The sequence below is a fragment of the Halictus rubicundus genome, chromosome 16 (assembly GCF_050948215.1).
Source record: "Halictus rubicundus isolate RS-2024b chromosome 16, iyHalRubi1_principal, whole genome shotgun sequence".
NCBI classification, from domain to species: domain Eukaryota; kingdom Metazoa; phylum Arthropoda; class Insecta; order Hymenoptera; family Halictidae; genus Halictus; species Halictus rubicundus.
In genome coordinates, this window is record NC_135164.1 from 6,702,606 (window position 1) to 6,719,599 (window position 16,994).

Here is a 16,994-nt window from a genome sequence, read left to right on the forward strand (position 1 = left end):
TAATCCTTTCAATGGCAGGTGTTCGGATCTATTTGTCCCGAATTCGCGTGGCGAGGAGACAGATATTTCTGAGAGTAAAATGCTGGGAAGCGATTAATGCATGTGTGCTTCCCTTTATTCTGCGTATTAGGAGTTTGATACGGTCAGATGTTGTGAGATTAGGACTAGCTGAGGGAGAGCATGGCTTTATTACCTTCAAAGAGTTTTGCTCTAACCGTGGTTCCTGTCAAGGTTGCATTAAAGCCGACAGGGCTACTTAAGAATATAACTGAAACCATCGAGCCTTTAGTTGAGAATAACTTTGATGGTCAATATGCGTACATATACAAAATATTTTACCGTAGATTCCAATTATTTGTCTTATTGCAATACTGCTATTACACTTTCATATACCCAGGCTTGGTCGAGAATATATCACACTAGTCGTTCATTGATTGGGGTGGGTGCCAAAGAACGCAGTAATTGCTCAGCATATTGGAGAAAGCAGACTTAGCATACGTTTTCTCCTGTGCATTCATAAATGGTAGTCATCGGCAAGCATCATAACAGAGGTCAATGCACAGCTTTCTATGTTGCTGGGTAAGACATCTTCTCAGGCTCGTCATCTAGATGTTGTTGAATTATTAAATTCCAAATTAACTGGAGCAGCATTTGCCTCAAGAACCGAGATTATAAAGATTTAAATGCTTGTGAAGATCTCTCAAAAATGGTAAAAGTTCACAGTGACGTACTTAACACTAAATTCTAAATGTAAATAAAACACCAAAGATCTGTAGAATTACAGTTCTATCCATAAGGTACATATCAATATGTATTCAGCTTTGTTACACGCAATCATCTATGTAGAATTAATAACCAATCTTATGAGAGAGCATAAGGAAACATTTTTCATTCTGTAAATTGAATCCTCTTGACAGTGATTCGAAACTCAACCAGAAATTGAAATCCAAACGTGACTTCCAGTATTGAAGATACACAAAAATAATAGTAAAGAACTCTGTGAAAGAACGATGTAAAACAATTCTGTAAACGATCGTGGAGAGGACGTCGAAAACATTCGTGCAGGTACAAGCGTAAAAGTATTTATTTCAATCTTCTCGATTATGGTACGTGATATAAATGTATACTGCAGCTATACGCTTGTTTCACTTACTCTCTCTTCGTCTTACATACACGAGTGACAACACGATACAACAGAGGCGCGCATACGCAATCTCGCACTGGCGAAGGAAAGATCATGTGCCCAATAGGATACAGTATAGAAGTAAATGCAAAAATGAATGCTGCGTTTCCGAAATACTGTTCAGCACGGACACGAGCACCGCCAGAAGCGATACATCGTGATCCGAGGAATTTCCAGTCAGAGTAGTTCCAACCGTTTTTCGTTTAGAACGACGGTGATCGAGTTTTATAAAAACATTCTTCCTTCATCCGAGTCCGCATGAAGTAGTTTATTGATACTCGGCACTAGCATAACGCAACCTCTCCGTTTCCTGCTTCATTGGTCATTGTAACAAGTCGCTGATAAAAATCCAGCGCGCAAAAGACTCTGTGCTACTACTTCACCTGCTGCTTTTCCAGAAATTCTTGAATAGATTCTAAGTCTCTTTTCAGCCATGCCTCGTTTAATCTGATCGACTCGACGCTCTGCTGGACCGTTCGCTCTGTGCCAGGCGTTGGGTGTTCCTTGAAGAACTTTTCAACTTCTTGGGCCTGTTCCTCGGTGACGAAGTTCTCGGTAACGATCTTGACCAGTCTCGACATCAGGAAACCGCCACCGTAGCGGTCGCGAAGCGTCTGCCAGTGTTTCTTGATAAAGTCCCAAGCCATGAGACGGCCCTTGTACGACATTGACACCGACATAATCGCGTACACCGCGTCCTGAGCCCTGACTTCCTCGCTCATTGCGAACTCGAGGGTCTCCGCGAGTAGACCTTCGTCTTTCACCACGCCGAGACTTCTCAGTATTCTATCTTTCTCCTCGTGCAGGTCGGCTTCGCGGTACAGTTTCAACATGGTCTGGTAAGTTTCGTTGTTGCCGTTGGAGAGCACAGCTCGGTATACAGGTCTACGCAGGTCAGCAGCAAGAATCGTTTTGCGAGTGATGTGCAACTCGAATCGTCTCTTCGCCTCCTCGATAGTGTCAGCATCGTTCAGACCTGCCATACGATCCAACACTAAGGATCTCAACAGAGTGTCGCAATGGCTTTCGTTCGGTTTAGGGTCCCAGCCCAGTTCATTGCAAATGTCGCGCAACAAGTTACGCCCAAATGCCTTAAAGGCGTCCAGGCTCTCTAAATGCGAGAGGAGGATACCGATTTTCCTCATAGCGTTATCTATGCTAGACCACACGGTGAAGTTGTCCTCCTTCTGGAACGCGTGCATCAGCTGAAGCACCTCCACGGTGGAGGCGCTTCCAGCTTGCGCCACGGCAAACAAATCATCGAGGAGACCAAGTCTATCCAACGGAGGTAACGAACGATCTTTAACCGCTGGTAACAACAGGGACAACGCATCTTGGCTGTAGTAAGTCCTGTAGAAGCCTACCGTTCCAGGATTGATTTTCACCCAGCTATCCGCCGAGACGTCTTTGATCTTGAACTCTTTCGTTTTCTCGTCCAACAGATCCGTCAGTACGCATTCATTGGGATTTTTCGATGTGCTTACACTGACGGGAATCATCCACAAAGTGTTACTCGTGTCCTCGCCACCGCCGGCCAAAAATCTCTCCTGAGAGAGGGTAAGAATGCGGTCATTGCCATCCTGACGATGTCGGACTCTGACAACGGGGAAACCCTGCTGCTCGGTCCACATAGACATCACGCGGCCTACGTTCTTGTTGCTGGCTTCTTCCAGAGCGTTCCAAAGGTCGGCGGTCTCCGCGTTTGCGTAACTATGCCTATTTAAATACAGGTTCATACCCTTGCGGAAATCATCGTCCCCTATGTAGGCGTGCAGCATTCGAATGACACACGCGCCTTTATTGTAAGAAATCTCGTCAAATATTTCGTCGATTTCGGACGGGTGTCCAACCGGTACCTCGATCGGATGGCTGTTCTTTAGAGCGTCTAGTTCCAGCGCCCTGATGTACGTGTCCGTGACGAATTGCGTCCAAATGTCGTACTCTGGGAACAGGTGCGCGACGCATAGGAACTCTACGAACGAGGCGTATCCCTCATTCAGCCACAGGTGAATCCACCATTCCATGGTAACAAGATTTCCGAACCACTGATGCGCCAACTCGTGAGCTACGACCAATGCGACGCATTGCTTCCGAAGAGCAGACGTGTTCTGTGGATCCACTAGAAGACACGTCTCACGGTACGTGACTAGACCCCAGTTTTCCATAGCTCCCGACGAAAAGTCAGCGATCGCGATCAGATCGATTTTCGGCAGTGGATAAGCAATCCCAAAGTAATTTTTATAGTATGGCAAAACCTTCACGGCCGTTTCCAAGGCAAATTGCCCCTGTTCGGTTTTAGATTTCGGTGTGTATACTCTTACCAATACCCCGTCGCTAGACGTGTCCTCTATGTAATCGAATTCTCCGACAACCACCGCCACCAAATACGTTGACATTATTGGTGTGGTCTCGAAGACTAACGTCTCTGTCGCGTCATTCGTTACTTTGTTCTTAACAGGCTGAAATCAATAAGAAATGGTATCGTTTCAATGGTGCTTTACAAGAAATTCCATAAAGAAGAAAATATCACAACAGATGCTAGACGCTACTTACCATATTCGAAAGTGCTACGAGACCTGATGGCACATTTAGGGTAATATCAAATGTGGCTTTGTGCGCTGGTTCATCCCAACATGGGAAGCAACGTCTAGCATCTGTTGCCTCGAACTGAGTTACAGCTGCGTATTCATCGCTCCCGTCCGGTCTAGAAAGACAAAACGAAATTATTAGATGGAATATATTGATTGTAGCTCACCATATTGGACAAGGTGACGAGAGACGTGCCGCGTGGAAACGTAATTTTGATCGCGAAGCTAGCTTTTAATGAGGGTTCATCCCAACAAGGGAAAACAGTGCGTGCGGATGTGGGACATAAAAAAGTTACAGCACCCCACTCACTTTGCCTACAAAGCATCAAAATCTGTAGTGTTGTCATGCATTCATATTAAACGAAGTTATCTATTCTTATGTGAATGGAATGCATAATTGTATAACAAACAGGTACCCAGCGTATTTGCTCCTATAAAGTCCTTTCATTTTGTCATTAATTTCTGCTTCAAACTCTAGGGTCAAGTATCCACTTCTGCCAATGGGCAACTTGTCATCGAAGATCAGGGTGGCTGTCTCCTCGGGAATAGAGATATCAACCTTTTTAGTTGAAATAGTGTTTCCATCGTTACCAGTGAAAGCAACATTTTTTATGTCGATATCCAACGAATTTATAACAACGGTGTCTGTAGATTTCTTTACCTATAAACATTAAAATCTATTAATAAAAATGCATAGACTTACAGAAATGCAAGGTTCGATAAAAATACGATATTTGATTTTTGATTTTAATAAAATAGTAGATATCTTCATCAAAGTCGAAGAAGATAATCTATATCAGCGTTTCCCAACCTATGGACACTGCAATAGTTGCCACTTTATGTCAAAGCAAAGAAAGTATATAATATGTAAAGAAAACTGATTTCTTATATTACTATTAATCATATTGTGCGAAACCATTTTAGTGATTTTCATCATTTTTAAACAATCTGTTTTATTTAAAAGCGTTAGCTTTATTTATTTTCGTTGTTAGATTGAGAAAATTATAAGTGAATTAAAATCAAAGTACATATTCATTTTAAATTCATTTGAACCACTCTCCACGGAAATGTACCAAAAATGTTACTTTTACATATAATTTTAATTACATATATAATATATAGTGCTTCTAGTCTACCAGGCTTTTGAAGATGCAACACTTGAAATATTTCGATAAAAGATATAGAACGCTGATCTAGATTGATTGAACTTACGTCAATATGCACATTCTCCTTTCCATTGAAGATAAAAGTTTTCAGATTCAGTGACAAAGTAATATCATAATGGTATGGCAGAACATCTGTTGGTAGCCGGCGGAACGGTTGCTTTTCTGTGCTCGACATCACTCGATATTGGATCGCAACCCGAAAAAGTCTTTCACACCGAAATATTTTGAAAGCCGACCCGTAACTGAAAGCTTTCCTCTTTTGCTGACTCACAACGCGAAAGCATGTAACACCACACAGAACGCCTATAAGCATTGCAGACGCATGCGCAACGTGCACATCGCTTCAGACTACAGAATAAAAATGGAGCTATTTTCTTAAAAGAGAAAAAAAGAAAGAAAAAAATACTGAATCACGTGTCTATATAGTATGGCTATTGTTATATAACAACGGTGGCCAAATTGTGGCTCGCGAGCCAAACGTCAGGTAGGGCTGAGAAGAAGCAGGAGAACGCGTAATAGCGAAAAGTTAAATTTCAGTCAATATTATAACATTGAATTGTCTATCAAAAAGAAAATGGAATATAACTTGTTGTAGTGTGTTCTCTTTCGAGATTGATGTAGTTAATGACGGATTTTCGCTTTTAAAAAATTTACTTTACGAACAAGCACTAGGAAAAATGGAGTTAATAGAATTATAAGAAGAATGATTTACAAATCTGCGAAATCGGTTAATGAATTTTGTAGGCATGTCCCTACAATGAAATATCGACACTTAAAAAGTGCAGTATGCCGCGTATTATCCATATTTGGTTCTATATATAATTGTGAATCTTTATATTCGCCTATGAAGTTTATCAAATACAAGCATTGTTCCGAACCGAATTTTAAACAACTAGTGTCCAAATTACAAGCTCACAAAGATTCTACCAAAGTTATTAATAATTAATTAATGAAAGAAAAACATTTATGTGTATATTAATAATTATCATATTGAAATAATTCAAATAATGAATTAAAAATATTCCTATGTATTAATTACACAAAATACCCTAGTATTTCTGATAGACGAAATATGGCTCGTGTCATGATAAAGTTTGGCCACCACTGATGTATAACTTCCCGTATCGCGAATTTTTAACGCGCCAAATATAAATTGTCCCGTGGCTCAGACGAACTAACGAATAAAATATGTATTAAAACAAGATATTTCATTTCAAAAGATGTTATACATATAGAAACTAATTTTTGTAGAATTTCGTACACAATTGCCGAGTTTATCATAAAAGCATGTTACTAAGGAGAAGTATGCATATTAGTAGTCCACGAACAGGATATTCAATTTGTAATCACAAATAAATAACATTTATAAATCTCGATTACATTTATTCGTTAAATTCTAATACTCCATAGATGTATAAATGATTTCTTTACGTAAGAATGATTCATTCGTTTTACACGTAACTAATTTGCTTACATTGCCGCTCTGCAAGCGACAACCCCAATTGCTCACATAACACAGTAGATAATATTAGCGCAATTTTCAATTTCCGACACGGAACGAGCTCGTGTTTATCCTCTCTATCGAAGAAAAGTAACGTCGAAGGATGTTCCACAGGTTTCACTATCTATTTGTACTACATAAACACGGGTGTAGTGATTTTAGTTTTTATTTATTTATAAAATGATTCAATAGGAAAAAGAATTTGTTTTTAGCTAGACTCGACCTCGACTGTTTTAGAAAGGCGCATTTTTATATCGCTGGTTCGGTAGATTGGAAACTGCTCGTATCCAGCGGCCTAGGGGAAATTATAGTTTTAACCTGTAGCCTACCTTATCGATTGAGCGAAGGCGCGTAAATCGCGTATGATTTGAATTACAATTTTAACAATTACTGTCCGCTTTTAGTTTCCGTTTCTCCAACCTTCTCAATTCATTGTGTGTGAAATATTATTTGTTATTTAAAAACTAGAGATCACATTTGGTACGTTCATATTTTAGAAAGTATTTTAAGTAATTAGATAACATTTTTATATTTTCTTATTACTTATAACTGTTGCCTTTTGTATAGCCTACACGTAAATACTTCTTTAAATTATACGAAAAGTTATAAATTAGTATCTAATTTTAATTTACAATCTGTTTACAAGAAAAAAAGTGCATAGCCGTTTGCCGTCATAAAGTTTTTACGCCTGTGTTCACACACAAGAAATAGATAACAGAACTCTCCCTTGATCGAGCCGAGTATGAACCCTCTATAAATGATGTTGTAATAATAATACTTAATCGACGTTTTATCTACGACGACTTGATCGAGTTAGACAACACAGTCTAACAATTTCTTTTCGTATTGTTGTTTAAAAAGAAATTATCACGCTCCCTATAAATGTAGCAAGCCGTTAAAAGATCTATTAGTCAACTTCCGGCAGATAAATCATGAAATTATAGTGAGATCGAAGAGTAGGTATAGTCTCTGATATAATAACAGGCGACACTCTGACAAAGAAACTACTTTTAGAGAGAGATGAGATAATACAACCAATTTAAAGGTCCATTCGGTAAGGATCGATAAACTTCGGCAATGTTCGTTGAACTGCGATATAAATATTTTGTAATATATATTCTAATATATTTAAATTTATATATTCAATATATTTAAATTATTATTGATTATTTTATTGGAGTAGTTTATTTATTTTGATTTTAGAAATTAGGCTTAAAGGAATAATGTATAGATGATGGAGGGGATGTGTGTGGAAGGACAAGGCATGAATGTGTGGCATTAGGGAAAAATTATGGTAAGTCGAGTCCCTTTTCATGACCGAGAGGCTGAAAAATGAACTTATTGTTGTTGTTATTATATTTAAATTATTATAAGCAAAATTACATTACATTATCATTGTCCAAATGGCTAGAATTATAAACATATGTATGTATATATTTACATTGTTTGCAGTAAGTTTTCAATGTAAGCTACTAAAATATCTTTCCTGCATTTTATTATATTTCTTAAATATTGCATTACAAATGAAGACAAATAGATTACCAATTACTAGACATTGACACGAAGTAAGAATATCAAATTCAGTTCATTCAAATTTCCCGTTTGTCTATAAAACTAATTCAAAGGGACAGGTTACCGATCGACTTCGAAGGCACCGCCGAAGTGTCGCCTCTTGTTACACTTACTGCATACTCTTTGGCGAGATAGTGGCTGATAGCGGCCATCGAGGACCCGCGTAAACGCGCTCGAGTTTCCGTACTATCTGTAAGGCAGGTGCGCTCGGGCCAATGTGGTTCGGCCAGTTTCAGACTTTTGTCTGTGGCGCGAGGCATTCCGGTCGTGGGAAGAAGACTTCTTGGAAGAAGTTTATTCTCGCGGATGAATTGTTCGAGATAGTGGTGGCGTGCGCGAGCACCCGCCGTACATCCAGGGGATCGCGACTACTAGAAAAGCCTCGGTGTCAGAAAGGTTATTTACGTTCCTGGTGGCTAGAAGTCCGAGGGAGCGAGACGGTCCGAGAACCTTTCGGTGAAGTTCAACTGGAGGAATATCGGTGGCGCGTATCGTTGCCAGGGTTCAAGGCGCGAGATCTTGAAACGGCGAACGGTGGAAACGACAGTGTGTTTTTCATGGCGATCAGTTCGTTAGGAAGGCGTCGTGCGCTGCCGCCGATGTACGAGATACGAGAAAGGTGAAGGTGGTGCTCGCCGGACCTGACCTGCCCGAGAGAAGCATCACGGAACATAGCTTCTTGCATACATACACACACGCACGCATACACATACACATACACCAAGTGCGTCACCGCCCATATGTGATGTGTTTCGTGCGTGCGAGCGAATGAGTAATCATGTACTGTCAAGACAAGGGCTCGACCGCCTCGAAGAGCAAAGAGGGTAAGTTGACGCCCGCGCGAGCAGCTCCGGCTACTAGAAGTAATTCACTCGGTTCCGTTCCCCCCTCTTCCACTCCCCTCTCTCTCATTTCATTTTCCGCAGGCTTACGGACTTACGTCCTCGTCCTCGGTGCCGCGCCGTTCATTCCGTTTTTACCCTTCCTACGCGAATCTGTTTGCGGATTTCGACCCCTCTGCGTCGCACATGTGGTCCCGTGCGAGACGGACAGACATAGAAGAATAGGTTGGGCAGTGTCAAAAGTTCCGCGATCGTGGGGGTGGACGTTCGCCTGACAAAGAGAGACAAAGTGACTGGCCCATCAGAGTGCGGCAAAGAGGGAGCCGTAGGAGAGTGTGTCGTTTACAAACCGTAAGGGTGGGGGACGAGCAGTACGCATTTCGAGGAGAGAAACGTACGCGAGATCGTGTGCATTCTCGTTGAAACGGTTCTCTTTTCTTTTCTTTTTTCTTTTTTTCGTTTTTTAATCTTTTGCCGCCTCTCTTTCGTCGAACCTTCGCTCGCGGATGTAAGTTTGTTGATCTTGCGAGAGACCGCCACGCATCAAGGCTGTGAATCCGTCGCCTTCAATGCGGATTATTAATTACCGTTCCGTCTCGTTGCCGTGAAAACGTCATTCTTAGAAAGCGACAGATGCGTGAATGGAGGAAAGTGCTTTTGTGTACTGGGAAGCATGCGGAACAACGTGAACCGGGATGCGGAGTCAGTAGCCAGTCTAGAAATTATGAACGTAATTTATTTATTGTTATTTGACATATCCCACTACTAACTTTTGTTGGTTCGTTGACCCGTTAACAAACAACTCACGTGTTTGTATATGTATATATATATACATGTACATATGTATTTTGTGTATACGCATACATACGCACATAGATGCGCGTATACGCATCGTACAGGGTGTTCCACGCAACTGGGACAAGCTGTATTTTTAACCCTCTATAACCCAATTTTTCATTTCATCTCTGATAGAAAAAAAATTATGTGACCTAAAATTAGCGAACGTTAACCTTCCGATAGAAACTAACGATTCATTTACAATTTTTTATTAACGTCGTTATAAACTGAACGGTTTGTAACATTGAAATTATAATAGGGTATAATATTTGTACGTACATATAACATGCTGTACATATGGAAATCTATAAAACGATTTGTATTTGAAATTAAACGGATACGAACATTGCAAAATCTATAATACACAATGAGAGAGTAAAGCATTTAGTTCTGTAGGAAATTTTTTTTAGTTTTCTTTTTCCTTTCTTTGCTTTTTGCAAAAGAGTATTAGTACCTTGTATTAGGCACTTGTATCGTGGAATTATTAATAACTAAAGTTATTTCAATCTAAAACTTGATTAGTTGAATCTGTGTCTATCAGTACGTCGTCATCAAGGTATTAATATGTATTATTGTATCGTGCAATATGTTTAAAAACATAAAATGAATGTGTTCTGATTGCTTGGAACGTCCTGTATAGCGCACACAAATAAGAACGATAATATGTGTGTACAATATTTACCAAATATCTAGCGTCTTATTGCTTTTTGATAATGAAGTTCATATTTGCACAGTATACGATTGTAGTTCTTGCTATTCAAATGAAGGTTACACGTTTTCAAAAGATTCCATTAGAAATGGTTAACGGGTGTGTTTCAAACGTATAGAATAATTATAAAAGAACCATGGTATGTTCATCGTTTCATCTATAGTTTATATGAGTAGTTGATGTCAGTATTGCCTAATTAACTGTCATTAATTTTATCGATGGTACAGGTTTGACAGTGAAACTAACAATTGTTTCCATTGGTCCATTGAGAATTGAATGTATGTACATGCTTGTATAACACTTCAGATAAAGGTGAACGTCATGAGCATTTCTGCAGGCAATTAAGCATTTTTTGACTTCATTGGTTCATTGATGTAACGAACGAATGTTAGAAAACGTAATTATCCATATGCTTGATAGAAAGAAGAATATCATTATCAATATAATGAGCATAATATAGCGTTTCTCATTTATGTACAGTAATAATATTAATTTATAAGATTTATCCAAAACACACATTTGTGTTACCACAATCTGCTTTTCAAGAAAAAAGCCTAACTGTACACTGTCAGTCGAATAGCTATCAACTGTACCAAGATCACGTCATAATGACAACACTTCGGTGCTTACAGTAGATAGCTATTGCAGCTGTTAGCGGCTTCCAGGCTTTTTCTTTAAAACATATGCTACAGTTGTAAATATAAGCAATAATTTGCCATAAATATATAAACATTTGAATTCATAGATTTATCCTTCACATTATAGTTACTATAGATTATGATTATTATGTAAAGGGTCTGTGACAATGCGGGAGAAGAAAGGAGGTGCCCTTAGCAGAGTACAAAAGCTGAAAAAACGGCTTAGCCACAGTTTTGGGAGACTTTGTAAGTATACTTGAGCTGGTTGCTGTACATTGATGCACAATTGGTAATTCTATTACTTGATTCAGTTATAGTCATTTTCCATTACATAATGTCTACATACTACAAAAGTATTAATGCTTTCCAGAAGTTATCAAAAGGTTTCACAAACATGCTCATCTATTTTTATGTTACATTATGTAACAACATTACTCATTTAATTTAAGGTATCATAGAATATCTTGTACATAATGTATCAATAATGTATCAATGGTTATGATACTCATAATGGTACTTATTATAGTATCTTTTAATTGTTTAAAAGGCAGAGCTGGGTTCATTTCAAATAAAAAGTACTCATTGAAATATTTTTATTTAAAGAAGAAGAATAGTATTTCAGTACTTATTATATGTATATGAAGTGGCATTATTAATTGAAATAATCTTTTTTAATAACCAATAATAGTCATTACTCCAAGCATATATATGAAATATTTTCCATTCATCTTTAGCTTTTTTTTTTATTGTGATTATTACTTTTCTCTTGATCTTTCTTCCTTATATTTTCCCTTCCACTTCCTTACTGAAATATTGTGTTCCATTTAATTATCTTATTCTAATCTACTCTGTCTAGTTTTAATCTACTCTTTACAAAAAAAGGAGTGTGAAGACATTGATACCCAATTTCCTTATTTTTCAAGATTTTTGAATTATGAATGCATAATGCAATGAATGTGATTACAACAGATCAACATAACTGGTTTTCGTATTTTAGCGATATCAAAAGAAGAGGCTGATGACGCTGCAAACAGAGGTCGACTGTCATATAATGGCTATTCCGAGGAGTTCCTAGACCGTTTGGAGCCAAACGGTAATATACCTGCAGATAAGGATCGTCGTTATGGTAAGTGAGATATAAATTAATAATACACGACATATTAAGGCAATTAAATGATTCTCTCAATTGATCGATAGATGATATTAAAGTTGCTCTAAGATAACATACGTCGCACAGTTCTATTTATCAAAATGATTAATTTCTTGTAGTGATAGCTCAGTGCTTTTTTGTTTTATTGGAGATAACAAATTGCATGAATGACTTGCTGGAAAATGTACTTACTCAGATTTCACAGTAATTGTGCTTCCCATTTGATCAGGCATTTAATAATTTATTGTAGTCAGATATATAATCTGCTCTACATAATATAATATATAATGCTATTATTGTATCATTCAATGACAATGCGTTGCGTGAAACTAAAATATTATGTATTGATACAATTATTGAGGAATTATGATTTTACGTGGATTCCTGTTGCTGTTATTTTAAAGAAAGTTTTAAGGACGAAATTGGATGTCATAGAATGGACAGGTGTGGGCGACCATGAGAGAGTGCATCGGCAGCTTTCCGTTTCTAGTGATTCCAAGCTTCTTGATGAGGATATACGCGAAGAAGCTAGAGTTATATTGCGACCTCGGCGTCCTCCGCGACCTAAGTCCGAGGTATTCCTTGGCCCGGATCCACCTCCTAGAAGAACCAAAAGATTTTCAGCTTTTGGGGTAATCCTCTACTCGATTGTACTCTTTTGTGTTCTTTATCGAGCTTTGAAACTATTTAAGAGATACCCTGGTCTGATGAATCATAATTCAAAATGTATTAGTTCGCACAGATGCTAAATTTGAATTATAGTTCCTGATACCTTTCATTTGAAAGAATTCAGAATATCAAAGGGACTCGTTAATTATTCCAAGCTCAATAATTCTTTAAACGTTTCTTCCATCTTTTATTTACTGTTTTTACAAATAATTATGTTTATATGTACAGGGTGATTCTCCGTTCGGCAAGTCCGAAGCTTATATAAAACTGGAACAATTAGGGGAAGGATCGTACGCCACAGTGTTCAAAGGTTATAGCCATCTTACAAATCAAATGGTGGCACTTAAAGAAATTAGACTGCAAGAGGAAGAAGGTGCTCCATTTACTGCCATTCGCGAGGCAAGCCTTCTCAAAGAATTGAAGCATAGCAATATTGTAACCTTGCACGATATAATTCATACGCGGGAGACTCTCACTTTCGTTTTCGAGTATGTTCATACTGACTTGTCTCAATATATGGAGAGGCATGGAACCGGCAACGGTGGTTTAGATCCACGAAACGTGAAATTGTTTCTGTTCCAATTATTAAGAGGACTAGCGTATTGTCATAGGAGGTAAAAAGCATGCATTAATTTGAAACAATTCATTCGGTAACCGCCCACGGACATATTAATCAATGCGATTGTAACCTTGATATAGGAGAGTACTGCACAGAGACGTGAAACCTCAGAATTTATTAATCAGTGAGATCGGAGAACTGAAGCTGGCAGATTTTGGTCTAGCTAGAGCTAAATCTGTACCGTCACACACGTACTCGCACGAAGTAGTGACCTTGTGGTACAGGCCACCCGATGTTCTTCTGGGCTCCACAGAGTATTCTACCTCACTTGACATGTGGGGTGTAGGTTGCATATTTATGGAGATGTTGACTGGTGAACCAACATTCCCAGGTGTACGCTGTACATACGACCAACTTGATAAAATATTCAAAGTATTGGGTACCCCTACCGAAGAAACTTGGCCCGGTGTCACGCACTTGCCGGGATACAAACCGCATAGACTGGGATTTTATCCTCCACGAAAATTGGGTCTTTCGTTTCCTAGACTCTACGACATAACTGAAGGTGATAGTATGGCGTCGTCACTTCTACAACTAAATCCCGATCAACGGATAGGAGCTGATGAAGCTTTAAGGCACCCTTATTTCTCCTCCCTTCCTAAAAAACTATACGAATTGCCTGATGGTAAGTGCTAATTTCACGCGAAAATCGATTCGACGATAGTCTCATCAAATTTTCAGATGCAATTCACGCCTTTTGGACCATGAGAACAGTTTCTGTTTACTGGTCGCGACTGTTTGGTACTTTCAAAGGTGTACAGGTTGTCATAGATTATGTAACCTTTCGACTTACCTTGTACTTATCTCTTAATTCGTTATTGTTGATCCATTAGTCGATGCAGCACGACATTCGTTTAGCTTGGAAGAGATTAGTATAATTTATAAATCTGATGATATTATCCTTGAATCACCCTGTAAGCATTCTCAGTATGATAATTAATGTTTAACTATTTTTCTTTCTTTTTGCAGAAGTATCGATATTTAGCGTTGAAGGTTGTCATTTGTATAAAAATTCGAAGGACATGTTTGCATATTCGCGTTATACATCTCTTAAGACTTGAGGTTAACAGCGAATATGAGAGGAAGTAATGAATAAGTAATTCCCAAAATTCACATGTTCAGTGATGAAAAAAAAAAGTTCATTCTCATACAGATTCAGATTCACAGAAGCGGGTATGCCTGAATTCACTTAAACATCATTTCCACGCGCGTCGTTCGTTCTTTCTCAGGGCTGTTCCACAAATTCCAATCATCGTTCACGGACACTCACAGGACAACATGCGTACAGACGGTTATGAGCTTTCGTTCTTGTTTTCTTCTCTTTTTTTCTCTCTCTTTTTAAAGAACAAAAAAAAAATAGAGTACTTACTTGTATTTAAGCGAATTAATAACGAACGATAAATTATAACTTGGCAAAGGAAATAACGAAAGTAAGCTATTTGTGGCTAAATGAAGCAAAAACGATTTTATGAGATTCGCACGCTCGATTTAGAAAGCAAAAGCACGCACGACCCATCCTCGCACTTCGTCCAAATACTAGATTTAGATTGATACCAATCAAAAGAAGAAAAAAAGAAAATAAAAAGTACTATACCGCCTTGCGTCTCTCGACCCCAGCCTAAGTCAAATTTCGTGTTGGCGGTTGCTGGTTAGGGAAAAAAAGATATTATAACTTAGAAAAATTCTGGAAGATCTGTAATACTTTATATAAATTTTATGCTGTTTTTTGACTCTACTGTTGGTTGCTGAGACAATTGAATATATTGGTATGTAACGAGAAATAAAAATCATTGTTCTAATTAAACTCTAGTTGTTAACTATATGAACGTGATCGTAGGAAATAAATAAGTAGAAACCTAAGAGAAAAAGAGAGAAGAATAGGATATCAGTATGTCTCAAGTGTCGTAGCCACCAACACAAAAACGAAACACGGCAAGACTTACGAAACAAAAAAAAAAACTTTATTGCTGATAATATCGACGGTAGTGATCTAGTTGTAAGAATTAATATTAGTATACTAGCGTCGATCGAAGTTTATATCGACATTACAAAGTAGTTGTCTATCGATGATAGTGAATCGAGAACGAAGTAATAATTTTAGACTTAATCGAATCCAATTTGTTCAATCGCTGACATAATAAAGAAGAAAGAAAAAGAAAATCAACCAGCCAATATGGTGCTTGAACGAATTGTAGGGAGTGGAAACATTTAATAATTTTCATATTAGTGGTTTAGAAAAGGGATCGTTCGGCGAATTTTCTTTACTAAAATATGGCCCTCTCGAGGCCATGTATCTAAACGAACCAACTTTAATAACGTTGCAATAGTAATATATAGGATAACGTAAAACGGTGTTACAGTCCTTCCGAGTTTTGTCTAAGCTACGACGATTACTACGGTAATATTACTCCTTTAGTAGTTACATTTATACCGATTTTTCAACACACTTATAAAAATATCAACGAGACGAAAGCAAAAAAAGATGAAAAAGTATATCGAAGGAATTTGAGACACGTGTTATTACTACTATTATTAATTATTACGATTATTATTTGACAAAAGACGCGCAGAAAGGTAGATTGTACATAGAAGAGAAAAAAAAACACACACACACACAGGTTCGTATCATTGTAATAATAATTGTAATAAATTAAATCGTAGTTCGGTACACTTTAGATCCCTGTTTCTTCGTTAGGTTTTCCATGTGCAACCAAGCTGCAGAATCGTTTTAGACTTTTAAGTGTAATATAATGCAAAGCCACTTGTATTTGTAGTACTTATTCTGCTTAAGTATTAATTTTATACACGTTTATTTCCTTATGATTATATTTTATTTGTAATTTTTCTATGAAATCATTGATATTCGAATTGCTTCAAACTTGTACTGAGAAAGATAAAGAACTATGTTTTTGAAATACCTGTGTATATTTGAAAATTCATATCTCGTATACTAAACATAGAAGTATATATCGTATTAAATACACATGTGAAAACTATATGGAATATGTGTGTTTAATATACTTAGAAATATAATATTTCTATTGTAGAAACATTGATAGAATATATAATAATTTAAATTCTGTGATACTACATAGACGTAAAGCTGTTATGTTGTAATGGTATTCGGAAATGTGCAAAGACAATGAATTTTTTGAATAATAGATTCTGAATTACCGCATACGATATCATCGAGTATTTGAAAATATTAGAATATTTATAAACATTAAAATATTTTATTTAAATCTATATGCCGTGTACAGAGTTGGGCAATACTTCATACAAATAAAGTTTAAATTTTTAATTTAACCGCTGTATAATCGCGATCAACTAAAGCAGATATGTTCAATCATTAATTGGATTAATGATTACCCATTAAAATTCTATTCATCGTGAAATAAATATTCCAGTACTCAACCATCAAATGCTACTATAATATATTTCTGTCGGTTTAATATTAAACGAGCTTACTGAATATCGCGAGTAAAAATTAATAACAATTAAGGTTTTGAATCAGCGATTA

General features: G+C 37.5%; 2 protein-coding genes across 6 annotated transcripts; one reads left to right on the plus strand and one right to left on the minus strand.

The window, feature by feature from the left end:
• Positions 1–1,066: 1,066 nt before the first annotated feature.
• On the minus strand, positions 1,067–5,286 carry Psa (puromycin-sensitive aminopeptidase). 2 transcript variants are annotated; one of them, XM_076802360.1, is made up of 4 exons: positions 4,984–5,286; positions 4,188–4,432; positions 3,939–4,086; positions 1,067–3,642 (listed from the first exon to the last, which is right to left on the minus strand). In XM_076802360.1, the coding sequence occupies exons 1-4, from the start codon at positions 5,248–5,250 to the stop codon at positions 1,558–1,560; spliced, it is 2,745 nt and encodes a 914-aa protein (XP_076658475.1). In that variant the 5' UTR covers positions 5,251–5,286; the 3' UTR covers positions 1,067–1,557. The 2 variants fall into 2 exon arrangements, with proteins under 2 accessions (XP_076658475.1, XP_076658474.1); XM_076802359.1 differs by lacking the exon at positions 3,939–4,086 and adding an exon at positions 3,737–3,887 and having other exon boundaries at positions 4,984–5,281.
• Positions 5,287–8,243: 2,957 nt separating this feature from the next.
• Eip63e (cyclin dependent kinase Eip63E) lies at positions 8,244–16,389 on the plus strand. 4 transcript variants are annotated; one of them, XM_076802423.1, is made up of 7 exons: positions 8,244–8,834; positions 11,193–11,282; positions 12,034–12,162; positions 12,622–12,818; positions 13,084–13,469; positions 13,555–14,099; positions 14,444–16,389. In XM_076802423.1, exons 1-7 carry the CDS (start codon positions 8,789–8,791, stop codon positions 14,533–14,535), a joined length of 1,485 nt encoding a protein of 494 aa, XP_076658538.1. In that variant the 5' UTR covers positions 8,244–8,788; the 3' UTR covers positions 14,536–16,389. The 4 variants fall into 4 exon arrangements, with proteins under 4 accessions (XP_076658538.1, XP_076658537.1, XP_076658539.1 ...); XM_076802422.1 differs by lacking the exon at positions 8,244–8,834 and adding an exon at positions 9,216–9,582; XM_076802424.1 differs by lacking the exon at positions 8,244–8,834 and adding an exon at positions 9,216–9,554.
• Positions 16,390–16,994: the final 605 nt, after the last annotated feature.

Bases quoted from the DNA above. Each gene is read 5' to 3' on its own strand.
- Psa (XM_076802359.1), bottom strand. From the start codon at position 5,250: ATGCTTATAGGCGTTCTGTGTGGTGTTACATGCTTTCGCGTTGTGAGT. The intron at 4,433-4,983 runs GTAAGTTCAATC...TAATGTTTATAG, and splicing joins AGGAGAATGTGCATATTGAC to GTAAAGAAATCTACAGACAC. The intron at 3,888-4,187 runs GTACCTGTTTGT...TTGTCTTTCTAG, and splicing joins TATAGGAGCAAATACGCTGG to ACCGGACGGGAGCGATGAAT.
- Eip63e (XM_076802422.1), top strand. From the start codon at position 9,486: ATGCGTGAATGGAGGAAAGTGCTTTTGTGTACTGGGAAGCATGCGGAA. The intron at 12,819-13,083 runs GTAATCCTCTAC...TTATATGTACAG, and splicing joins AAAGATTTTCAGCTTTTGGG to GGTGATTCTCCGTTCGGCAA. The intron at 13,470-13,554 runs GTAAAAAGCATG...ACCTTGATATAG, and splicing joins CTAGCGTATTGTCATAGGAG to GAGAGTACTGCACAGAGACG.